The 25,739-nt window shown below is 42.2% G+C and overlaps 1 protein-coding gene and 3 non-coding genes across 4 annotated transcripts; all 4 read right to left on the reverse strand.

The window, feature by feature from the left end:
- Positions 1 to 18,260: 18,260 nt before the first annotated feature.
- Rps12 (ribosomal protein S12) lies at positions 18,261 to 20,485 on the reverse strand. Its single transcript, XM_050159507.1, has 6 exons — positions 20,388 to 20,485; positions 20,218 to 20,268; positions 19,997 to 20,113; positions 19,028 to 19,130; positions 18,671 to 18,772; positions 18,261 to 18,349 (listed from the first exon to the last, which is right to left on the reverse strand). The coding sequence occupies exons 2-6, from the start codon at positions 20,229 to 20,231 to the stop codon at positions 18,287 to 18,289; spliced, it is 399 nt and encodes a 132-aa protein (XP_050015464.1). The 5' UTR covers positions 20,232 to 20,268; positions 20,388 to 20,485; the 3' UTR covers positions 18,261 to 18,286.
- LOC126511985 (small nucleolar RNA SNORA33) lies at positions 18,439 to 18,569 on the reverse strand. The gene has a single exon (XR_007594856.1). It is a non-coding gene; the product is annotated as a small nucleolar RNA SNORA33 (small nucleolar RNA).
- LOC126511986 (small nucleolar RNA SNORD100) lies at positions 18,845 to 18,917 on the reverse strand. The gene has a single exon (XR_007594857.1). It is a non-coding gene; the product is annotated as a small nucleolar RNA SNORD100 (small nucleolar RNA).
- Positions 19,696 to 19,768, reverse strand: LOC126511984 (small nucleolar RNA SNORD101). The gene has a single exon (XR_007594855.1). It is a non-coding gene; the product is annotated as a small nucleolar RNA SNORD101 (small nucleolar RNA).
- Positions 20,486 to 25,739: the final 5,254 nt, after the last annotated feature.

The raw sequence follows: 25,739 nt of genomic DNA on the forward strand, positions 1-25,739 counted from the left end.
GGAGGACCAATGGAACTGAATCAAAAACCCAGATATTAATCCACACACCTACGAACACTTGATTTTTGACAAAGAAGCAAAATATACAAAATGCAAAAAATAAAGCATAGTCAACAAGTGGTGCAGGCATAACTGGATTTCAACATGTAGAAGAATGAAAATAGATCCATATCTATCACCATACATAAAACTCAAGTCCAAATGGAACAAAGACCTCAACAAAAAGCTAACCACACTGAACCTCATAGAAGAGAAAGTGGGAAGTACACTTGAACGCATTGGCCCAGGAGACCACTTCCTAAATATAACCCCAGTAGCACAAACACTGAGAGAACCAACTAATAAATGGGACCTCCTGAAACTGAAAAGCTTCTATAAGGCAAAGGACACAGTCAACAAGACAAAACGACAGCCTACAGAATGGGAAAAGATCTTTACTAACCCCACCTCAGAGAGAGGGTTGATCTCCAAAATATACAAAGAATTCAAGAAATTGGTCATCAAAAGAACAAATAATCCAATAAAAAAATGACGTACAAACCTAAACAGAGAACTTTCAACAGAGGAATATAAAATGGCTGAAAGACACTTAAGGAAATGCTCAACTTCCTTAGCCATCAAAGAAATGCAAATCAAAACAACTCTGAGGTTCCATCTTATACCTGTAAGAATAGCCAAAACCAAAAACACTGATGACAACTTATGCTGGAAAGGATGTGGGGTAAAAGGGGACACTCCTCCATTGTTGGTGGGAGAGCAAACTGATACAGCCCCTTTTGGATGTCAGTGTGGCGATTTCTCAGAAAATTAGGAAACAACCTACCTCAAGACCCAGCAATACCACTTTTGGGTATATATCCAAAGGTTGCTCAATCATACCACAAGGACATGTGCTCAGCTATGTTCATAGCAGCGCTGTTTGTCATAGCCAGAACCTGGAAACAAACTAAATGCCCCTACATGGAAGAATGGATAAGGGAAATGTGGTACATTTACACAATGGAGTACTACACAGCAGAAAAAAATAATAAAAGTACAATGACATCTTGAAATTTGCAGGCAAATGGATGGATCTATAAAGTATCTTATTTGGCTGGGCAGTGGTGGTGCACGCCTTTAATCCCAGCACTTGGGAGGCAGAGGCAGACAGATCTCTGTGAATTCGAGGCCAGCCTGGTCTACAAGAGCTAGTTCCAGGACAGCACCAAAAGCTACAGAGAAACCCTGTCTCGAAAAACCAAAACTAAAAAAAAAGAAAAGAAAAGAAAAGGAAAGAAAACATCTTATTGAGTGAGGTAACCCAGACCCAAAAAGACAAATACCATATGTACTCATTTTTAAGTGGCTTTTTGACATAAAGCAAAGAAAACCAGCCTACAAATCACAATGCCAGAGAACCTAGACAACAATGAGGATCTTAAGAGAAACATACATGGATCTAATCTACATGGGAAGTAGAAAAAGACAAGATCTCCTGAGTAAATTGGGAGCATGGAGACCATGGAGAGGGTAGAAAGGGAGGGGAGAAGTAAGGAGTGGAGAAAATATATAGTTCAATAAAAAAGGAAAAAAGATCAGAGATTTGACTAAAGAAGCTAGTAGTCACTCAAGTAGAACTGTCAAATGATTGATGAGGAGACATGCTTGGAGATGAGGGAGGGTTCTAGGATGAGATAAATTTATATCTGTATCATCTGCATCTGAAAAAGGCTTCCAATTTTCTATGTACATAGATATATGGGTATGTGCACAGAATATGTAAAGGGAGTCTACACAGAGAGGAGATTTGGGGAAGAAAGTCCAAGAACTACAGTATTTAGAAAAGCACAGGAGAATCAGTAATGTGGCCAGGCAGTGGTAATATACACCTTTAATCCCAGGGATTGGGAGACAGATGCAGGCAAATCTCTGAGTTCAAGGCCACCCTGTTCTACAGGGTGAGTTTTATCCAGGACAGCCATGGCTGCACAGACGTCAGGAGCCATTTCCCCCCAATCATTACAGGAACCATCACCCTGGGGAGACTACAGAGAACCTCACACCCATAATTATGTTCTATTGAGAAAACCTGCCCCTCAACCAATTAACTGTTAATCTGTTAGAGGAACCCGCCTCACATTCCAGCTATCCAGGGAACCAGGTGTGGCAACTTGTGACTTCTGGCCTACCCGTCCGAATGTAACCTGGCCTACGTGACCGGGACCACACGGCGAGATCCCGTGCCCTGCCCCCCATTCCTTACCATATATAAACTGTAACCCATCCCTAATAAACGGAGGCTTTGACAAATCTGCTTGTCCTCCTTCTTCTGTCTTAGCTCATTCCCTTCCAGGTAGCGCCCCTCCGTGACCCTGGAATAACTGATTGCAGGGTGGGTTACAAACCCCTAGACTGAGTAGCCCAACCAATGCAATCGACACACAGAGACACCTGTCTTGGAAAAAAAAAAAAGAATCAGTAATATGACTGAGAAAGAAGAAAACAAAGCAGGAAAAATAATAAAGCAACACAATAAATAAAGCAAATCTTGGGGGAAAAAAAAAAACAAAAACAAACAAACAAAAGGAATCAGTAATGTGATTGAGAATGAAGACAACAAAGCAGAAAAAATAATAAAGCAACACAATAAACAAACAAACAAATCTTAGGAAAAAAAAAGACAAACAAACCAAAAAAATCAGTAATGTGATTGAGAAAGAAGACAACAAAGCAAAAATAATAATAATAATAATAATAAAATAAAGCAACACAATAAACAAACAAAACATAGTTCCTAAAAGACAACCCAAAACTGTATTTCACTGAAGTGGAAGCAATCAGTTGTCCAGTGCTTTTGAGGAGTCAAGGAAGTTGAGAAGCAGTGAGGGAGCATTCAGTTTTGCAGCATGTAAATAGCCATTGTGGCCATAGGATAAAGTGCAGAGAACTTCTGAGAATGGCCACTATATTGAAGAAACTTCAGCATCAGCTGGTGTTGAATTATGGGTTCATGAAATAACCGGGCTAGCTAAAAGATAAAACAATCATATTTTTATTTATTATAAGGGACAAACTCACGACAAAGGAACGAGAAGTCCAAGCTCAGCTGTGCTGCAAGGAAACTATGCAGAGAGAGCACACAGCTTTTCTCCAAGTCCCAGAAAGCCACACCCTAACTTGATGCCACCTCTTGAGAGCTTGTTTGGAGGTTCTAGCAGGGGAGCACAGTTACTTGTTTACCCTTGACGGAAGACGGGTCCTCCTCTATTTGGGGGAAGGTCGTCCTCTTCGACCAAGCATGCATGGACACACATGGAGCCGTGAGGGAGGAAAGGGACACCTGCCTAGCCAGCCAGATTAGCTGAATAAACCCTGGCGATCAATGGGGTGACAGATGTCCGCAGCCAGGTTGCCCTCACATCCTAACTTGGTTCTGCCTCTTAAAGATAATTGGTTGACAACGATTCCCCATCAAGCTGGAGGTGGATAAAGACAGAGAGCCCAGACCTTAGGCTAGAGGGCTATCAGCGATCCCTATTAACTATGCAGTGTGCAGCGAATGTGAGATGAACAAAAGAGGAGTGAGCAGAGGGAGGGAAGGGCAGAAGGGTAAAACCAGAACCAGACTGGCCTCTTTGCTCAAAGAAATAGCCTAATGGAAAGAAAACTTAAGAACTGAACACTAAAGAACTCTAGAGAAGTCCTACGCCTCACAAACATGTTAATGAAGTGAGCATTGTTTCTTTGTGTTAATTGTTTCCTTGTGGGAGAGCAGGGATGTGTACATGGTGAGGTGCATATGGAAGTTAGAAGACAGTTTGTAAAAGTCAGTTTTCCTCTTCCACCGCATAAGTCCCAGGCATCAGACTCAGGTCCTCATCCGCGGTGGTGGCTCTGAGCCATCTTGCCAGCGTTCATTTTGTTTTTCTAAATAGTTAAAAACAAAACTAAATTAAACCGGGCAGTGGTGGCACACACCTTTAATCCCAGCACTCGGGAGGCAGAGGCAAGTGGATCTCTGTGAGTCTGAGGCCAGCGTGGTCTACAAGAGCTAGTTGCACAAGCATAGGACCAAACTAGTCCCTCTGAATGTGGTTGACAGTTGTATAGCTGGGGCAGACTGAGGGGCCACTGGCAGTGGCACTGGAATTTGTCTCTGCTGCATGTACTGACTTTTTGGGATCCTATTCTCTTTTAATGTATACCTTGCTCAGCCTAGATGTAGTAGCGAGGGCCTTGGACTTTTCCACAAAGCAAAGTGCCTCTTAGGATTAGAGGGGGTGTGATGAGAAGGTGTGTGGAGGGAATGGGAGGGGGGAATGGAAATTTGGATTTTTTTTTAAAAATCTAATAAAAAATAAAAATAATAAGTATGATTGACATTTGGAAAAAAAAAAAAAGAGCTAGTTCCAGGGCAGGCAACAAAGCAACACAGAGAAACCCAGCTCAAAAAAAAAAAAAAAAAAAAAGAAAGAAAGAAAAAGAAAAACCCTACAGAAATAAAAAGTAAAGCAATGTGTTGTTACACTAGGATGTATGTGGTGTTCAGTACAACGCTGTGCAGAGTAGCAGTGCTCTTAACAAGCATGCTAGCTCCAGAGGCACCAAGTCATAGTCGAGAGCTGAAGCCAAGAGCAAGAATCTGAACAGGCACAAACTCTCATGAGGCAGAGCAGTTTTCCATAATCTTTCTAAATAATCTTTAGACTAGCTTCTATGGAGCCCTCAGGACTGGGACCCTAATAAAATCCATGCCTATGAAAGCTATTTATAAACCCTTTCTGAGAAGGTTACACAAATATATTGTCTCAGGCGCTGTTTAAATAAAAGTTGTAACTTATTCCTTTAGGGATATCTGACTTTTAACAGATCTGAAAACTATCTTTATATAGGTTATGCTTTGTCAAATAAAATGTAACACAATGATATTATTTTAAAGTATCATATATACATACATATCTGCTACAATATTTCTGTACCATCATGATAACTACCACCAATTATGTTCGAGATGTTACCCCAAACATTTCATATCATCAGCCCAGCTAACTCTCACCGAACATTGTAAAACAACTATTATCATTCCCATCTTAGATAAAACCATTGGGATTCCTTAGAATTAAACACTTCTCTGTTGTCTCTCAATTATAAAATTATAAAACTAGGGTTCATATCTGAGTCCCCTTTGACCGTAAAATCAATGTGTGCCGAAAAGCAGCTAGACAGACAGACAGCTATAGGGAAAGACAGACTACAATGCATAAATATTCTAAGCTAATTTCATTCCCCTCTCCAAGTTACCACTTTTCAAAGAGATTGGTGTGGACAACCTAAGAAGTTTCCACTAATCAACCTGAAGCCCCGTCATGAGCCCTACAGATACACTAAGAATCTCTTACACAACAGTCCAATTTAAAGTTCTCATTCCCTCAAAAGACATGGAACACGTTACCAGTACCTTTGTCACAATTAGTTGCTGGGGAGACCTGGCATATGTAAAAAGAACAGTGAAGTAATAGGTTTTAAGATCATATATGCCCTCACACTATTTATGGAGCTCAGAGTAAACCCCTGACTGCATTATTAAACATCCATGGTTTTCATTTATTCAAGCTCACACTCAACTCGTTATTTCTCATATATTAACCCTGACAGTGATATAAGCCCCCAAGTAGTAGACTACATTGCCTGCTTACCTTTAGGACTCTCGTGAAGCCGTAAAAGCTTTATTTATGTATGTGATAGCTTCTGCTTTCAATGGAAAATGAGTTAGCATATTAATAAAATGTTCTGTTTAGAACACACAGTCAAATGCATGCTATTATAAAGGGTTGCTTTCTCAAGATAGAATTTTAAAAAGCAATCATTTGCCCAGATTAAATTATAAGTAGACATGAGGAAATTAAAGTCCAAAAATGAGCAATATAAATCCATCTTTTAAGAGTATAATTTGGAGACACAGCATTGAAACAAGACTTCTAACTGGGGATACAGTTTGGTAGGAAAGGCCTTGCTCAGCATATGAAAGGCAGTCTTCTAAGGGCATAGAGTTCTCTCTGTTTGTTTGTTTGTCTGTTTGGGAGAAAAGGCACTTGTAGATGTAAGTTTCTTCTTCTACTGTGTGGGTCCCAGGAATAAAATTCAGGTCTTCAGACATGGTGGCAAGCATCACTATGGAATCTCTCACAAGTCGAAAAACATAGAGTCTTAAATATGAAGATAAAGGTGACTTTCCCATTTAACTCAAAACTTGCCTCTTTTTTAACACAGGCATTAATAAAATATGTGTGGGTCTTTATTTCTTTCTCTTTCTTAGTCAATAAATTTTATTTTCCAGAAACTTCTAACAACTCATTAAACTTAATGACATAAACTAAGAAAGGTTACAAATTATCTACACATAATGCATATGTACTTATTTACACGTGCACTTTAAAAGTTGAGTTTGGATGTATGCATACATGTCAACTCCACAAAAAGAGCCACAAGCCAGGCTGCTAATGATCAGGGACCTTGAGGCCAGTTATCCCCTAACCTATTGCTGTTCTCTGGCACAAACCATTGAAACAAATATGTATTAATACTTGCATGTTGCCGGATGGCGGTGGCACACGTCTTTAATCCCAGCACTAGGGAGGCAGAGGCAGGCGGATCTCTGTGAGTTCAAGGCCAGTCTGGGCCAGTTCCAGGACAAGAACCAAAAGCTACAGAGCAACCCTGTCTCGAAAATCAAAAAAAAAAAAAAAAAAAAAAAAAAACCCTTGCATGTCTACTCACCTGAGATTCAAATCCTTACTCATCACTAACATCTCCTTAATGTTCTGAGAATAAAGACAAACATCTATTATTCTTAGAAATTTACCAGTCCATAAAAACAGAGACTAAGCCCCCACAGCTGTAGAGCCAAGCTCTTGGTTACCCATGCACAGCTTTTTTAAATCTCATTAACAACCTCAGCATCTGACCCATTTCATTTCTACAGGGAAGATCCTCTTACCCTGGAAAAAGTATGCTAATGTGTGCAGGTTTTAGAGGCATTGAACAGACTGACTTCGTGTGTTCTTTCTGCACACCTGACACAGGAAACAGGAGCGTTGCTGTGCTCTGTGCACACAATAACACCTGCTGCTGTGACTCAGCCAGTCCACTCCCATCCCTCTCAGGAGCCAAATGTTTTTAACTGCTGAAGCAATGCTGCCATCTTCTGTTCATTCTGTAGAATGGAATAACGCTATCCTCAAAAGAATTACTAAAAACTTTTTTTAATTATTAAATATGACAAAGCCATAGTCCAAATGACCCCTCTCTGAATTGACCTTTTTTTCTCATGTGTTTTAAATTTATAAGCACAAGAATAGTAATCTTGTGTCCATGATAACTTTACTTTAAATTTGATGTTTTTAAACTGCAGTTATTCTAGAGATGGTTTAGAATCTTTATCTAATCCCAGCAGGATAGATATTAAACTCTGTAGGTCATTGCCTAGCATTCAGGGCTCACAGTGATACCATCTCAGGCCCTAACAGGTTTTGATAAGCCCACCCATAATGTCCCTGTTCCCTGCTGCATATGTGACTTCTTGCTTGAGCCAGTTTTATTCAGTTTCTTCTGCTTTCTTTGAAGACATACTACATTTCTGTTATTTCAAAAGTTTTAAGGTTTTCATCACACTTTGGTTCCACTTTCATAGTATCATTCATAGCCCATAACCCATGCAGAAGCTCTAGACGTATGACCCTCTTACATATTGCATGGTCTCATTGTTTTGTTCCCTGCCCCCTGGGACCTTGATGCTGGCCCCATAATTTTTGCAATCTGAACTCCTGCAAGAACAGCACTGTTCTTCATGAATATTTTTCTTATCATATTCCAAACAGTTATGCTTCCTAACATGCTGACTGTAACAGCAGTGTTACCACAGAAAGAACCTATGCTGCCAAGCCTTGACAACCATGGTGGACCAGGTCCTTTAAAACTGTGAGCCAAAATAAACCCCTCTTTTCTTAAGTTGCTTCTGTCACATGTCACCACAGTGAAGGAAACTAATACAAAAAAAATGGGTAGCAGCATTGGGGTCACTGATGTGAGAAACATGGATTTGATCATGAGGATGTGTTTTCAGGAGGAATGGAGGTGTATGTGGAGGTATAGGCTCCAGAAAGCCCTGACGATGCCACCAGAAACCCTGGATGCTCAACACAGAGCTACAGAATTTGATGTGGGCCTTCTGGGTGGGAGTCGTGTTCTCTCCTGGGCATCTTCCTGCAGCTTACTTTTGTAATGGGAATGCTTACTCTGCATTGTATGCTGCTGATGTAACTCTTTGATTTTACAGGGACTCACAGTTAAAAAAAGCACCGCCTTGAGTGGAGCATGGTGACACACTTTTAACCCAAGCACTCGGCAGGCAGGGGCAGACAGATCTCTAAGAGTTGTAAGCCAGCCTGGTCTACACAGCGAGTTCCAGGTTAGCCAAGGCTACATAGTGAGACGCTTTCTCAAAACAAGATAAAAATTGTGTTGAGCTGGGCTGTGACAGTGAATGCGTTTAGTCCTAGCACGCAGGGAGGCAGAGACCTGCAGATCTCTGTGAGTTCAAGGCCAGTCTGGTTTACGTAGTGAGTTCCAGGACAGACAAGGCTGTCTCACACACACACACACACACACACACACACACACACACACACACACACGCACACACACACACACACACACAAAACCTGTCTCAAAAAAGAAAAAATAATGTCTTAAAACTTAAAAAGAATAGATTTCAGAATTTTTCTGTTTTGAACCCAGTCTCCTGTACCCCATGCCGCCTCAAACTTGCTATATGACCAAGAATAACCTTAAACTTCTGATCCTCCTGCCTCCCCTTTCTAAGTGTCATAATGTCTCATTTTTGTGTGCTGCTGTGGAATGAAGCCAGAGAAAGGCAGGCCCTCTACCAGTTGAGATATACATTCCCAGCCTGGCCAGACTTTTTAGCAGGGGCTTGATAAGGTTTATGGAAACTGTGACTGGAGAAATGCCTCAGCATTTAAGAGCACATACTATTCTTACAGAGAACCCAACTTCAGTTCCCAGCACCCACAACTGCCTGCAATTCCACTTCCAGGTCAATCCAATGCCCTCTTCTAGCCTCTGAAGGCATCTGCACTCACAAGCAAGCACATACGTGTATGCATGTGTGGACTGTTTAGAGAATACTTATGAGAATTTTTGAAGTTGGACTAAATGCATTTATTATTAGAAACATTCTATTGACCATGTCTCAAAAACAAATGGATACCTAAGTGAATAACGCGTTTTAAAATATCAGAGTCCACTATCAATCACCTATGACACTCCACACTTAAAGTTATTTATAGTGGGATGGGTATAGTGGTACACGCCTTTAATCCCATCACTTGGGAGGCAGTGCCAGGTGGATCTCTGAGTTCAAGGCCAGCCTGGTCTACAGAATGATTTCCAGAACCGTCAGAAATACACAGAGAGGGGCTGGAGAGATGGCTCAGAGGTTAAGAGCATTGCCTGTTCTTCCAAAGGTCCTGAGTTCAATTCCCAGCAACCACATGGTGGCTCACAACCATCTGTAATGGGGTCTGGTGCCCTCTTCTGGCCTGCAGACATACACACAGACATAATATTGTATACATAATAAATAAATAAATATTTAAAAAAATAAAAATAAAAAAAATAAAAAAAAGAAATACACAGAGAAATCATGCCTCAAAAGACTAACTAAAGGTTATGTATAATGCCTCATGAAAATTGGAACTGATTTAATTAAATGACAAGGCAAAGTAAAACTTTGTCATGGTCATTAATTACTATACAGCTGTAACCAACCACTCTTGATGGTTTCCATTTTCAATCAGTTTTGGAGACACCTACTCATCCTTTTTTTTTAATCAACCCTAATTAATTTGATATTGTGCCTTCACCAACTTGACATACATGGAGACATCACCATTAGATGGAAGAACACCCAATAAATACCCTTGTCGCTTGTGTAAAGTATTGGCAACTTCTAAAATTCTACCTCCTAGGCTATTGTGGCTGAGTGAGGTCTTCAGTTATTCTTGTGTATTCTTTGTGACTGTATGTGAATGTGTGTAGGATGCTACATGGAGGCCAGAGGTCACCCTTAGGGATCATACTTGGTGCTACCACATTGGTTTTTGAGACAGGGTCTCTCATTTGGCCTGAACTCACTGACTAGGCTAGCCTTAGGGAGCCACAGGGATTCCCCCATCTTTGACGCCCTGATGCTGAAATTATAGGAATATTCTATATTGTTCTTTTATATGGATTTGCAGAGATCGAATTCAAGCTCCTGATACTAGCTGCCATCTAGTGTAGCAAGCACTTTACCAACTGAGCTACTACCCGGCCCCTTAACATTTCTTGTAGTGCAGTGTTAACATTTATGATAATCCCACCAACAATGCCATGCCTCTGCCTCCACCTCAGTACTACACTGCATAAACAGGGCAAGAACTCGACAGGTTTCCTTCAAATTACTCTTCTGAACAAACAGACTCCCCTCTCTTCTTTTTCCTGAACCTCCTGGATCCCCTACTGAGGGTCCAGCAGGGCTCTCTGCTATGGCCCTAAATTTTGAATCTTCACCATTCGTGCCCATTATTATTTGCTGGGATATGTATTGAGTACAGTTTAGGAGAGTTTTGCCCGGTATTTCAAACAAATGGCCTGCAGATCAGTATATACACTTTATCTTTGCAAAAATGTTCTCCAAGGGCTGGAGAGATGGCTCAGAGGTTAAGAGCACTGCCTTCTCTTCCAAAGGTCCTGAGTTCAATTCCCAGCAACCACAAGGTGGCTCACAACCATCTGTAATGAGGTCTGGTGCCCTCTTCTGGCCTACAGGCATACACACAGACAGAATATTGAATACATAATAAATAAATAAATATCTTTTAAAAAAATGTTCTCCAAAAATTGTATATGCCTTTTGTGCAAATCAAATAAATTGACATCATGAGGTATCATGCACACCTCTAAGAGAGGCCACAGTAAAAAAATGGCAACACTGTCTGGCAGTGAGGATGCAAAGAAACTGGATTACTCTTGTGTTCCTGGCCTGAACATTAAAGGAAATAAAGCAGTTCAGTAAGTTCTTTTAAAACTGAACACAGGGAGAACAAATGGTTCAGCAGGCAAATGCACTTTGCAACTGAGCCTGATGGGTTCAACCCCATCATCACATGGTAGAAGCAGAAACCGACTCCCTTAGGTTGTCCTCTGTCCACCATACAAGACATGGAATGCATACAGTCCCCCACACACACACTAAATCAATGTAATTTAAAGGTTTAATAATAAAAAATGAAAATGGAACACCTGATAACTAGATGAGGTAACATACACCTGAGGTCTGTAGGTCTGTCTGTACTTAAGAAGCTGAGGCAAGATGCTTGTTAACTCAAGGCCAGATTGGGAAACCACAGTTTGTCTCAAACTAAATGTGTGTGTGTGTGTGTGTGTGTGTGTGTGTGTGTGTGTGTCATTGTGGTTTAAATATTAAATAGAAAGTTGTTTTAAAATGTCAATTTCTAACTGCAGGCAAAGTCTGAAATGGGAAAAGCTTAGACCTGAAGTTTGAAGCAAGAGCAAGCATCTTTTCCAAGAAATAGGAATGTCACAGTTTGGTCAGGCCACAACCGACAAAGGCAACAGAGACAAGGCAGCTGTTCTCAAGAAAGTAACTGCCTGCAGTAGCCATAGAAGGTTAAAAGGCCCCTGTTCAAATGTCCACAACTTTATTTACAGCACTTTGTTTTACATCCACGTCACTTATATGTTGGAAGTGTAAGAATGAGATCTGACGGTGCATTTTCACAGGAACCTCCAGTCAGCTTTGGTCCATTTACCAAAGAACAAAACACTCTGGCCCGCTGCTACTGCCTGCTAGTCTAGCTATTCGACACACACCCAAACTCAGCCACTCCACCCCTCCCACCCAAGCCAGAAGTTTAGAGTCAAAATTTACTAAAAGTTAAGCTTGCCTGCAAGGTCATTAGCAGATGAGCCTTCAAATAAACAGGGTGTAAGACAGAATGTAGGCAAGGTTTCTGCTGTAAAAAGGGACAAATGTAAGTGACAGAGGGGAAGGGAGATCTAGATTTCATGTAAGATTTTTCTCTCCTGACTCCTCAATGAGGAGGAGAGGGAAAAAGAGCCAAGGGTTTGGGGTTTGAGACTGTTCTGTGCTAGATTGTCACACCAGCCCTTCTGGGTTGATGCCCGAGTGTGCAAAATTGTAAAATAAACTATCTCTAATGCTATTAAATAAAGGGAGGGTCTTCACTTCTCACAGAAAGGAATTTTTAAAGTATTATAAATATTAATGTATAATTCTCTTTTCTTTAAATATTAGCATTTCCCACCCAAACTTGCTTTTGAAACTTTTTTTGTTTTTGGAGACAGGGTTTCTCCATAGCTTTGGAGCCTGTCCTGGAAGTAGCGCTTGTAGACCAGGCTGGCCTTGAACAAAGATCTTGCCTCTGCCTCGCGAGTGCCCTGAGTGCTGGGATTAAAGACACGTGCCATGGCTTGAAACTTATTTTTAGTAGACAAGTATGATTCCTGGATGCTTTAGATTTAGTGAGGTTCCCATATACGAGGCAAGTAAAGTTCAGTGAGCCAAGTCAGTCTCTGGATTCCCTCTCCACCTCAGCCCCTAATGCACATCTTCCAGCCAGCGAGGGTTCGGTCACACGGGTGGAGAATTTGATTTCGCCACCCGGAGAGAAAGCCTCGGCACTGTAACTGCACATTACATGGGCTGCTGCTGACGAGGAGCCTCTTCACCTCAGCAAGACGATGGGGAAAGCAGCAACTGGGTTCTGGTCTGCTCGACGCCGCACAACTGAATCTGTCTGATGACATGCGGTGTCCCTGTACTTATTTTCAACTTGTCTTCCAGTAAGGAAGAAAATAATCAGTAAAAGGAGGAAAATCGATCACAATTTTGTCTGGCTGGCAGACCCCAGCGTGCTGGAATAAACAACACTCTAAAAAGAAAAAAGAAAATCTTTGCTATTTATAGTAACATTTCTTTTTTCCCTTCTTGCCTTTTTTCTCTTACTAAAATATTTTTAATATTAATTTCTAAGTTACTATAAAAATTGTGGAGATGGGGAGATTGCTCAGTAGTTAAGAACACATGTTGCTCTTCCAAAGGACTCAGACTTTTTAGTATCCACATAGCACCTCACACCATGTGTTACTCCAGTCCCAGGGCATCCAGTGCCTTCTTCTGGACTCAGTGGGCTCCAAGAATGCACACAGTGCACAGACATACATGCAAGCAAAATAGCCATACGCACAAGAGTCAATAAACCTAAAATTTTTAATTTTGCAAATAAAAAAATCACACACTATGCAACTCAGTGTTAAGTCTCTACATGACAAAATTTAGAATATTTTGACTGATGACTTTATTTCAAACTACAGCCATTTGAAAGAGGTCTTAGAAGCATTTTTTCTTAAGAATCATCTGTGTGTTCCTTTGCGAATCAGTGGCATAACTCCGACACTTTACAGCAATGTGTGGTGCCTCCCAGCAAGCTGCATGTACCCATTTAGCAAAATATCCACCCTGAAATTCCCCAGTTTACCCAGCTTCAAGTCTGGGAGAGAAGCTGGGTTTTCTAACTTGTGCTGTTTTGTATGTTAACAGTTTACTTTCCCCCTAGGGATCTCAGTTATTTTATGCATATTTTGCTCCTTTTAACCTGGTGACAGCAATGTGAAACATCACAGGCCTTTCATTCAGTTTTTCTCTAACAAGAACAATGTGAAACATCACAGGCCTTTCATTCAGTTTTTCTCTAACAAGAACAATGTGAAACATCACAGGCCTCCCTTTCATTCACTTTTTCTCTAACAAGTCAACCAGGTATAAACAGGGTTTTTACATTCATTTGTAAATTTTAGTGAGGGGCGGTTGAGCTGAGAGATGAACAATAAAAAGACAAATATATTTGTCTAATGTTTAATTCACACCACTTGCAAAATACTGTGCTGTTGGCATGCCCCAGTAAATAGGCTTGAAAAAGAAATTACTGCGATGTAAAAAGTTTCCCTGAATTCACATGCTTTTTACTATTCCCAGGTCTCAAAATAGCTTTTAAAATTATTTTTTCAGACTCCTAGAGCCATGTACCCCATATTGTGATATGATGTTTCTCTGCCCTGCTCCCTAGAGTGGAACTGAAGAGAAATTGAGACAGCTCGGCACCATACTAACATGAAAGAGGCCAAAACTAAGATTGACTTTTGTTGTCCGAGAGAAAGGAACATGAGAAAATAAAAAGTCCAAAAAGGACTGAGCAATTCAGCCTTAAAATAAAGGCCATAAATAAATTAGTCAACCTTATTCATCTAACTAACAAAATACCTCAGTGCCTATCGTTGTAAGCACTGTTCTGGGCACCAGAGACTGTCTCATAGTAACTGATGCTTGCAGGGAGCTATGTAGAGATGATAATCTCCAAGCACATCCCTTGACTGCTCTGGAACCTTTTGTGACTTATGTAGCACACAAAACAGTGAAGGGGAAAATCCTAACTAAAACATATTTCACTTGGAAGCCTTTTTCCTCTAGGAATACATTGTAGTTTCAAAGTTCTAGTTGTAGTCAGACTGGGGATGCAGTTGGGCAGCACAGTCCCTGCTAAGTGTCTTAGCTTCTTTTCCTCTTGCTCTGAAAAAAGCAACTTCAGAGAAACACAGCTTCTGGCTCACAGTTCATTCCATTGCCATCGCTGCAGTAGAGTCAAGTTGGCAGCAGACTTTGAAGCAGTTGCTAACATCTCATTTACAGTTGAAAAGTGGACAGCAACAAACACGTATTTCACTCAGCCCCCTTTATGTCTACAGTACATAATCCCAGAGAATGACACCACCCACAGTGGGCAGGTCTTCCCAACTTGACAAATGCAACCAGATAGTATCCCATGGATGTGCACAGAGGCCCATCTCAAGTCTAGATTCTGCCAATGACACCAGCCAAGCATGCCAGGCCCTTAGCTTGTTTCCCAGTGCCCCCTCCTAACAATACACAATTACAGTAATCCCAGTTGACAGTCTACCAAAGCACATGACAAAAATGCTCAGCCCCGAGACTTCATGAGCAACAGAGTGTGGATTCTACAACAAAGACAAAAATATTTAAACTGAGCCTAAGCCCCAGATCAAGTCCTCAAATGCACCTGCTTCTTTAGGACAAAGACAGGGCTGGGAAAATGACTTGAGTGCTCAATACGCAAGCATGAGAACTTGAGTTCAAATCCTCAGTACCCACTTAAAAAGCTGAGTGCTTGCCTGCACAGCTGTGGTGAGTCAGAGACAGAAGGATCACTGGGGACTACAGGCCACCAGCCTCATTCCAGGCTCAGCAAAAGACCTTGTCACAAGAGTAAGCAGAAAGCAACAGGTTAGGATGCAGAGCATCCTACTCTGGCCTCCTCGTGCACACACCCATATTCATAGACCGCACATACATAAAGGTAAACTAGAGAGAATATGATGGCTGGAGTGAGAATGTGATGCAGAAATGTCCGTGATGTGACTTATTAAAAACATCAAGTCAAGGTAGTACTTTAAGTAGTTTTTCATTTAAACCTTACTGCAGTTATTCTTTAGACATGTTTACTTGTATGACTGTTTCACCTTCATGTATGTCTGTGTGTAAATCATATGCCTTCGGAAGTCAAGAGGGTGTCAGGTACCCTAGAACCAGAGCCGTGGATGGTTGTGAGCCACCATGTGGCAGTTACACAAAAACAAGTCCCCCACAATAACAAGTGCTCTTAACCCTTGAGCCAACTCTTCAGCCCCCTTGTAGATTTTAAATAGCAAAGAAAATTTAATCCGAAAAAATAAAACCATATGGGGGCTGGAACTCAAATAATGCAGAAACCCAGAGGCAGGAGCTGATGTAGAGGCCATGGAAGGGTGCTGCTTACTGCCTTGCTTCTAATGGCTTGCTTGGCCTGCTTTCTGATAGAGCCTGCTCAAGGGTGGCTCCATCAACCATGCCCCATCAATCACTAATTAAGAAAATGCCCTACTGGGGCTGGAGAGATGGCTCAGTGGTTAAGAGCATTGCCTGCTCTTCCAAAGGTCCTAAATTCAATTCCCGGCAACCACAAGGTGGCTCACAACCATCTGTAATGAGGTCTGGTGCCCTCTTCTGACCTGCAGACATACACACGGACAGAATATTGTATGCATAATAAAAAATACCCAAAATTTACTGATTATCTCAAGGTACGAATATTGATCTTTAAAAGGAAAACCTTTCAAAGAATTTTAATAACTGACCAGAGGGATTTGACAAGAGCTACAACCCTACTTGCATTTTTGTGGGGGAAAACCAAACTGCTTCCACCTCTATCCAAGCAGTAAAAATCAGATGTTTAGGCTGGGTTGTGGTGGTGCACAGGCAGAGGTAGGTGGATCTCTAAATTGAGATCATCCTGGCACATGAAGTTGTTCTAGGACAGACCTGGCTGCAGAGAAACCGTTTCAAAAAAACCAAAAATGCACCTATTTAAAACCAGCATTGTGACACATGCCTTTTAATCCTAGCACTAAGAAGGCAGATGCAAGAGCTCTGGTTGAGATCAACCTCCTCTACAAACCAGGTACAGCATTACCTTCTCAAGAAATGTTAAAAAAGTCAGGTACTTGTAATTTATTTGTGTAAGACAGTGCAATTAAACACTACAAAATTTTCAAACAAAACCTATTAGCTTAATTCTAATTATCAGTCAATAAATTTAACCTAAGATCCTGCTGAACTAAGAATCACAATTGAAACCGACACTAATGGAAAGTAGTAATGGAAAAGAAAGTAATGGATAACCTGGTACTTTTAGCACTTTCCTGTTATGCTGGAATTCCTGAATCTTCAAATGTCCACTGGTGCAGTCTTTTCCCACAAGAATTAGTAGTTTACCCCAGTCTATCCTTTTGCACTGATAGGTCTCACACCTGACCTCTGCAGCCTTATGCTGCCCCCTGCAGGCCACAACTTCAACCTGCTAATACTCGTATAAAACAAGTGCCAAGTGCACACCTCAAATACAATTTCCCTCAAATTGGGAAGGAGGGGGACAAAACGGTTCAGGGGCCTTCTGACAAGTCTGACTTAAGTGTGACTTGTGAACCGCATGAGACCGCCATAGGCAAGCCATCTTCAGTCAGTTGTTAGCACACTTGTAAATGTCAAGCACTTGGAAGGTCAAGTCCAAGTTTGGGTGACCCCCTCATCTAATGTTACTACAAAAATAATTTTGATTAAAGTAGAAGCAGAAAAATCAACAGTCACTATTTAGTCAAAAGGTTTCCCTCTTCTGAGAAGCACTTAGCTTCAAAGCACTAGTGTACCTGTCTAGGGTGGCAGGGCAGCATGAATTTCTAACAAGCCAGGGACTCAAATACAAAGCAAATGTCTCTCCAGTCTAATTGTTAGGTCACAATCTCCATCAGCCAGCAATACTAAAAACTGGTGAGCTGTCCTTACAGATATTGCATCTTCACTGGAAGTTGGCCTAAGGAAACACAAGGTCACAAGAAATCACTTTCCTTTCTACAAAATCCTAAAACCTTAGCCTAAAATTGTGATGTCTCATACAAAAATGCAAAGAACTCTAGGATTGTGGCTGGTTTCTACATCTAAGCAGTTGCAGTCCAACTCTGAGGATGGATGCTACCTTGAATATACCAGGGATGTAAACTACGACCATTTTAGTTTTTGCCCCAGGGACCTGAAGTCCCAAATCTAAGCTCAAGTATTTTTAACTCAAATATCCCTTCATTTCCTCCTGTTTTCCCATGCCATCACAATTTGACCCATTCAAACCATTCAGTACTGGATGAACCAGCTTCATCCTTAGAAGCAAGTAAATTCCACCCATGTCTGCTCTCACCAGAATTTTAACTCTTAAAGCAAGTCAGGACCGTCACAAAGCCAGGTCCCTACTGTAGCCCTGGCTTCTCAGGGTGTGCTAAGCCTGTGCTCCCCCACTGATAAACTCCAATGCCCTGGACACTTTGTCCATGAGAAATATCATGGCAAACCCAATTTTAGGTTTCTTTTTGTTGCCCTACACCCCAATCCTAGTTATAGTCATTTAATCAAACTAAGACCAAATAGTTTACTTTTTAAAGAATGCTTCTAATTTGCTAACAACCACCTGCACAAAGAAAGACCCATTTTATAGCAGCAAACAAAAAACAAGGAGAAAAAAAATGAGCCAAAATTTTTATTTATTCATTTCTTGCACTTGAAGTACTCTTCGATGACATCCTTGGCCTGAGATTCTTTGCCATAGTCCTTAAAAAAATTAGATGAAAATTATTTATGGAATATTAAATTCTTTTTACTACAACTATTCCAGGATTAAGTGCTTCCCAGCACTATAATACTGTAGCCATTTTCAGGGACCTTAAGGACTTCAGCTGTCCTTAAGGCTCGTAACATGGCGTCACTATTGCCCGCCTTTTCTAAATATCTGCAGAAGCACATTGAAATAAGCAGATTAATTGGCTGGCTCAAATTATGGATTATCTTCAAGTACAGAATCTGTAATTCTGCTGAGTTTTTCTCCCAATAATGGGCTGTTAACATTTCAAAAAAGATGAAAGCCAGACTTACCTTAACCACTACACAACTGCAACCAACTACTTTCCGTGGCTTTCCCTCTCGATCAATCTTACAGAGGCCTACCCATTCCCCGAGTTTCTTGTTGTCATCAACCTACACAAAAACAAAACCTATTATTAGCAGGGGTTAGGGCTACTGAAAATTAAAAATTAAACCCCAAAGGTGGCTGTGTCAGAAGTGACATGGTAATTTCCTCATAGCTGTTCGGTAGAGGGAGCCAGTTGTCATCATGTACAGCTCACCAAATATCAATTCCACAGTGAATTGAAAGCTATCCAGCTCTAGGTGCACAAGTTACCACTTCAATCAACCCGTGCTCACCACGGCACCTCTCTGAAAAGGACTCACCTTAATCAGGTTGATTTGATGCTCAGCACAAAGGGCCTCCACCAACTTGACATACATAGGCTCATCACAGTTGGATGCAAGCACACAGAGATGTGCTTGGCGCCTAAAATGCAAAATTCAAAGGTGAAATCACACTTAAGGCCCAAGTTCAAGGCATCTTCACCGACTCTACTACGAAGACCTAAAAAGCAGCAGGCGCTAACGCATACCAAACTGCTTACAGCAACTACTGAATTTCACCTGCGGCCTAGTTACCTGTAGTCACTGGCCCGTTTCCGTCAGACACCAATCTCTCTCAGGTGAAGTTAAGGAAACCATGACCACTTTCATGCTTTGCTAAATAAAAAGTTGATGCAAGACAGTACCGTACAGAAGGGGCTATACAAGATTCACAAGCAGTTATCTGAGTTCACCTGAATCCACGCTCAAGTTAAACGTCAACGAATAAAACAGCTAAAATTCCCCGGCTTTTCCTCAGGCCGAGATAAACATGCATGCTTAAGATTAATAACCACTACGGAAGTAGTCCCGCGTGTTCAAGCATCCTTGATGATTAACTTCTCAGATGCTGCAACAGCGCTGTCTATTTAACACGTTAATTTGAAAATCAGCTAATGAAGCTCTCCGTTCTGTCCTTCAGAAAAACCGATCAACCCCCCAAACTACAGGTTTGTCAGGCTGTTTTGTCTCACCCATGAAGGGGGTGAAGGGGTATCCGACAATCCAAGTCATCATTCAAACACTGTAGTTGTTTCGCCAACTCCTGCTCAACCCCAGTCCACACAGCAACCCACGCATCTGAAGTGGGCTAGAAAAGATCTGAGCTGGTACCTTTTCCTAGGTTTCCTGTCGAACGGATGCCACTCAGAACTTTTGTGCTAACAGCATGAACTTCACACGCTTTCTTCCCTTGGCTGCAGTCTTTGTTCCGGCTGCAACAACCCACAGTATTGAGACTGAGACACGTACTTGTCTAAGGCTTTGGCAGCTTCGCGGATGCCACGTGCGAGGCCATCGTGGATGAGGGCGGTCTTCAGCACCTCTTGAAGAGCAGTGTTGACGTCCATTACACCTCCAGCAGCAATGCTGAAAAGCAAAAGACGAGGTTAGAATCCTCAGCAGGGTGCACAGAGACTTCGGGAAAAAACCTAGACCCGCGCAGCCCCGCTGGAGGCCCACGCCCAGCTCACCCTTCCTCGGCCATGGCGGTGGATTACGGGTGAGGCCGAATCTTGAACGCACTGAAAGACAAAACCAGCAGTAAAGCGCTTTCGTTAGACCCCGGGCACCTTCTCACGCATTCGAAACTAAAACACACAAAGCAGACACTCTTCACCCTCCACGTTTAACTTGGACTCACCCCGTGGCTCCGCCTCCGCGCAACTCGGCGGCGGCAGGGGAAAAGGCCGCTGGTGGCCGCATGACGGTATTTAAGCGCGGCTGGAGGCCTTTGCGCATGTGCATCTCCTCCCACTCGCGAGGTGGCTCCGGCGGTGCCGGTCCTTAGTGTTTCTACTTCCGGCTTTAGGCGCGTCCGCGGTAAGGCCCCGGCGGCGCCCGCACAACAGGCATCACAGCAGACAGGCTTCGCTTTGGGGGCGTGGCCGGCGAAGGCCCTGCGAGCTCCTTGTACGGAATGCCAGACGGGCCAGAAGACACTGCCGGTTCCTTCTCTGTGTTGCGAAATTAGTTTTCCTGTTTTATCTTGTAGTTTCCTGTTGGCAGCCCCTCACCCGAGGATCCATTTCTGTCCCTTTGTTTCTGAGCCGCTCCGAGTGGCTGTGAATGTGACATTCTGTGGGCTGCTTCACAAATCCCACTTCTCTTACAACGTGTTTGATGAAGGATCCGTTCCAGCCGGGTCGCCGGTTCTGAGTGCAGCAGGTTCGAATCGATCCTTAGGTGTTGACCCTAGAGTGTTCCGGGACGCAGTTTCACGGAAACTAGGATCCCTGAGGTACAAGTTAAACTCTGTGTGTCTGTCACGGCAGAAGCCCCTATTGTAGAAGGGAAAATCTCGGCATTTGAAAACTCCCACCTTCCACCCAGGACTTGCCCAATCAGGAATGGAATTCCGGAACCCTAAAGCCGGTTCTCGCCCTCGTCGACAGATAACACTTTATTTTGAAGGAATTGCCAATTCTACTACTTTTCAATGTAAATAGAGCAGACAGCTTCTGTCGCTGACGACATCCCCAAGCCAGTCAGAGCTTCCAGTGGCCAACCACGTGGATACAGTGATCACTGTCAGCCTTCTTAGCCTTTCTAATAAACGTTTGAGTGTCACCTTTAAAGCCTTACGCTTGCTTCCTTACCTCTGTAATTAAAAAAAAATATTTCAAAACAGGTGATTAATTTCTTGGCGCATATTTTCTGTCAGTATTTATTGTGCTTTTTCTTTAAAATGATAGTCCGCCAGCCGATACTTAAAAATGACTGCATTTTTAAAGATAAAGTAAGTATTTTAGCCAAATCTTAAAATACCAAAACGCCGTGGTGTCTGGGGTGGAGGTGGTGTGGAAACGTGGAGGACTTTCAGTTTATGGCTGCGTTTATTTGAAAGGGGCTTGAACTGAAGCATTGCGGGCAGGTAAGTGCAGGGAGAGAGGGCCAAGGGGAAGGCTCGCGCGTGCCCTTTGAGTCTTTGGGAAGTGATTTTGAAACATTACAAAGTTGGGAAAGGATGTGGAAAGGAATCTTTAAGTGGTTTCCTTAATGATAAGGTTATTAAACCAGGCGTATGGTGCAAGCCTTTAATATCAGCCCTTGAGGGCAGAGGCAGGTGAGTACCTGTGAGTTCCAGGCCAGCCAGGACTAAATAATGAGAAAAAGTGAATGTGTTCAGCATATTAAGTGTCTTTTCCCAGACAAAGTTTCACAGAAGAGACTGACTTGATAAAGATGGAGGATGAGAATGGAGAAAATAGGCCATGGGGAGTGTGTTTATACTAAGAAAAAAAAGAGTGGAGAGCTTTTAGCCCAATGCCTAAATTTTAGTGCTGTTCCCAGCACAGTGCAAACTTGTCAGACTTGATTTCCCCCCAAACCTTTGATGTCCACCCCAATAAATGCCTTTCACTCAGCAGTAACCTTTTAACAATGGGAACTCCCCTTTAAATCCTGGTTATATGGTCTTTCTAACACCCCAAAGGAAGTAATTAATAGGCACCGTGTGATGAAATTGTTTGTTTTAAATATAGATTAAGTATAGAATATCTTACTTCACACGCTTTAACGTTAGAGTCTCCATTTTGGATATCGGCAGGAACATTATGCAGAGGCTCTTGCCCAGCACACTGTAGCATGTACTTGAATACATACAAACATAGACTAGAGAGAGTGCACAAAAGAACAGAGGGCTGTAGCCCTTTATGTGCAGAGAGCTGCACGTGAACTTCCAGCAATGACCTGACATCCCCAAGATGGTGACCAGGAACAAATTATGCGGGCCTAAGATAAGGAATATATATGTTCACATAGCCAGCCAAATCAACTTCAAAGCATAAAACAAAACCAGTTACCACTAATATTGAGAGGACAGACAGTGTAAATGAAGAGGGGACTGTGTAAATAGAGCTTTTTTTTTCTTTTGATTTTCCTTTTTTTTTCTTTTGCTTTGTTTTTGTTTTTGTTTTTCCAAGACAGGGTTTCTCTGTGTAACAGGCCTGCTTGTCCTGAACTTGCTTTGTAGACCAGGCTGGGTTTAAACTCAGAGATCCGCCTCTGTTTCTCCTGAGTGCTGTGATTAAAGGTGTATGCACCCACACCTTCTTGAATGCAGCTTTTCTAAGCATATTAAAGGAGCTTGCATATCAACAGTGCCATGAGAATAGACTCATTACTACTGATGAAGGAAGATGATTGCAATACAGTAACAATACACCAAGTTCTGCCAAAGAATCAATAAACTTTTTTTCTTTTTTTCTTTTTCTTTCTTTTTTTTTTTTTTTGGCTTTTCCAGACATAGTTTTTCTGTGTAGCTTTGGAGCCTGTCCTGGAACTCACAGAGATGCTCCAGCCTCTGCCTCTCGAGCACTGGGATTAAAGGCATAGGTGGTGGTCATGCCTTGGGAGGCAGAGGCAGGCGGATATCTATGAGTTCAAGGCCAGCCTGGTCTACAAAAGCTAGTTTCAGGACAGGAACCAAAAGCTACGGAGAAACCTTGTTTCAAAAATCCTAAAATAAAATAAACGTTTTATTTAAAAAACAAACAAAAAACAGCATTTGGGGAATCAGCAGAGGCAGGTGGATCTCTGTGAGTTCCAGGCCAGCCTGGTCTACGAATTGAGTTTCAGGACATCCAGGACTGTTGCACAGAGAAACCCTGTATCAAAAAATAATCCTTAAAAGTAAGTGAGGCTGGAGCTGTAATGTAACATAGTAGCAGAGTGTGTGCCTCTCCTAGTTCCGTCCCTACTCACACAGATTCATGCTGTAATAGGAACAAGAATGAATAATGAGACGAAATTCTGTCTCGCATTTCATGAATACCACCTTTATCCCTTGTCAGAGAGACCTGTGCTGTTAAGTTTTGAATGTCGCGGTACCACAACTTGCAATCACATGAGAAGAAAGCCTCAGTGGAGAAATCGCCGCTGTTCCGTTGACAACTGGGAGACTGTCTTGATTGTTAAACGTGGGCGGCCCCAGCCCACGGTGCATAGCACAGTTCCCTGGGCAGGGTTCCTGAACTGCACAGGATGGGAGAAAGTTAGGCGAGGCGAGTACCTTGCATGGTGCAGTTTGTTTACTCCTGCTCTCCTGTGAGCTATACTATTGTGCTGACTTCCTGCCTCAGCCCCCTTCAGCGATGCTCTGGATCTTGGAACTGTAAGCCAGCCAGATAAGGCCCTCTCTCCCCTGAGTTGCTTTTGGCTGAAGCAGGTATCACAGCAACAGGAATATTCGAAACTCAAATGAGGCTCTACGTAACGGTGTCAGTATTCTCTTTAGTAAGTGAGGTGAGAGCAGCGTGGCTCAAGCCGAAAACTGGTACAGCAAGGGTTGCAGCAGGAGAGTCGTGAGTGTTAGCCACACAAATTTTTTAAATCGATTTTTATTGAGCTCTACATTTTTCTCTTCTCCCCTCCCTATCTCTCCCCTCCCCTTCAACCCTCTCTCAAGGTCCCCATGCTCCCAATTTACTCAGGAGATCTTGTCTTTTTCTACTTCCCATGTAGATTAGATCTATGCATGGCTCTCTTAGGGTCCTCATTGTTGTCTAGGTTCTCTGAACCACACAAAATCTGAGTCCCATCTGTGCTACCTAATGAGACCCTGTCTCAAAAACGAAAAATAATGAGACGATGATTTTTTGTTTGTTTTGTTTTTTGATGAAACCAAGACAGAGATGATGTGGGAATAGTTTCTTATTAATAAAGAAACTGCCTTGGCCCATTTTATTGGATAGAAAATTAGGTAGGCGGAGTAGACAGAAGAGAATTCTGGGATAAAGAAGCTTAGTGAGAGAGTCGCCATGATGCTCCCACTCCAGACAGACGCAGGTTAAGATCCTCTCTGGTAAGCCAGCTCATGGGCTACACAGAATATTAGAAATGGGTTAGAACAATATGTAAGAGCTAGCCAATAAGAAACTGGACCTAGCCGGGCCAGGCAGTGTTTGAAAGAATACAGTTTCCGTGTAATTATTTCTGGGTATAAACTAGCCATGCGGGCGGCCGGGTGCCGGGGACGCAGCCCTGCCGCTCCTATTTCAACAGATGGCGCCCAGACGTGATGGGCTAAATCCACTTAAAAACCTGAGAGGGCTTAAAAAGGAGAGAGAGAGAATTTAAAACAGCTTTTTGCTGTTTCTGGGTTGCGTGCCACAAAGAAATTGTCCTGACTCGGCAGCAGGAAAAAACTGGCTGTTTTAAAATGCCGGCTTTCTGGGCTGTGCCGCCATTGTGATCTCTGTCTGGCTCCGGCGGGAGACAGAGCTTATGAATGGAGCATTTGGATTAAAGTGCTACGATTTGTTTGATGGCAACTAGACTGCTGTGTGCCTAAAAGGGGGACATTGTGTGCCGCAGCTCAGAGGCACAAGCAGCTCCGCCATGCTAATGGTGCAATGTGCAAGGATCAGAGGCACGAGCGGCTCCGCCATGTTGGACTGGGCGGGGCCAGCATACAGTACCTGTTTTTGACCTAGGAATGTCACAGCTTAGATTCTTAAGCGCTTAGTGATTTAAAGGCGCAAAACAAAGTGCTCCTGGATAGTAAAAAAGTTACAGATTCACAATAAAACAGATTCAGACACTGTTGGATAAATGTACGTAGGCTTGGGAAAGAGAAGAAAAAGAATATAAAGAATAAAGTTAATGTCTTAAAAAGAAAAAGGGTAAAGTCTTTAAAGAGACAGAGTACAGAAGTACAGATAGTTATAGATTAAGAGAAATAAAGAAAAATAAGCCACGTAAAAATGGAAAATTCACAGAGAGTCTGGATTATGTACATTGTGTTTTCTTTAAAATTTTTGACTGTGAAGGAGCTAAGTACAGAGAGACATTTCATTATATGGGCTGCCAAGCTAAACCAAAATGGATTTCATGAGGGTATTATGATTTCAGAATTTGGGTCTAAGGATATGATGCTTTGGAGAGGGTCTTCTTTTGTTTTTGCAGAGGATGAGACCCTGTGGATTGCATCTATTCCGATTTGGTATGATAGACCACGCCCTCCTGAAAGGTTGCTGTGAACACCCTCAAAAAA

This window comes from Alexandromys fortis, unplaced genomic scaffold (assembly GCF_014885135.2).
Source record: "Alexandromys fortis isolate MF-2015 unplaced genomic scaffold, M_Fortis_MF-2015_v1.1 scaffold_107, whole genome shotgun sequence".
Lineage (NCBI taxonomy): Eukaryota > Metazoa > Chordata > Mammalia > Rodentia > Cricetidae > Alexandromys > Alexandromys fortis.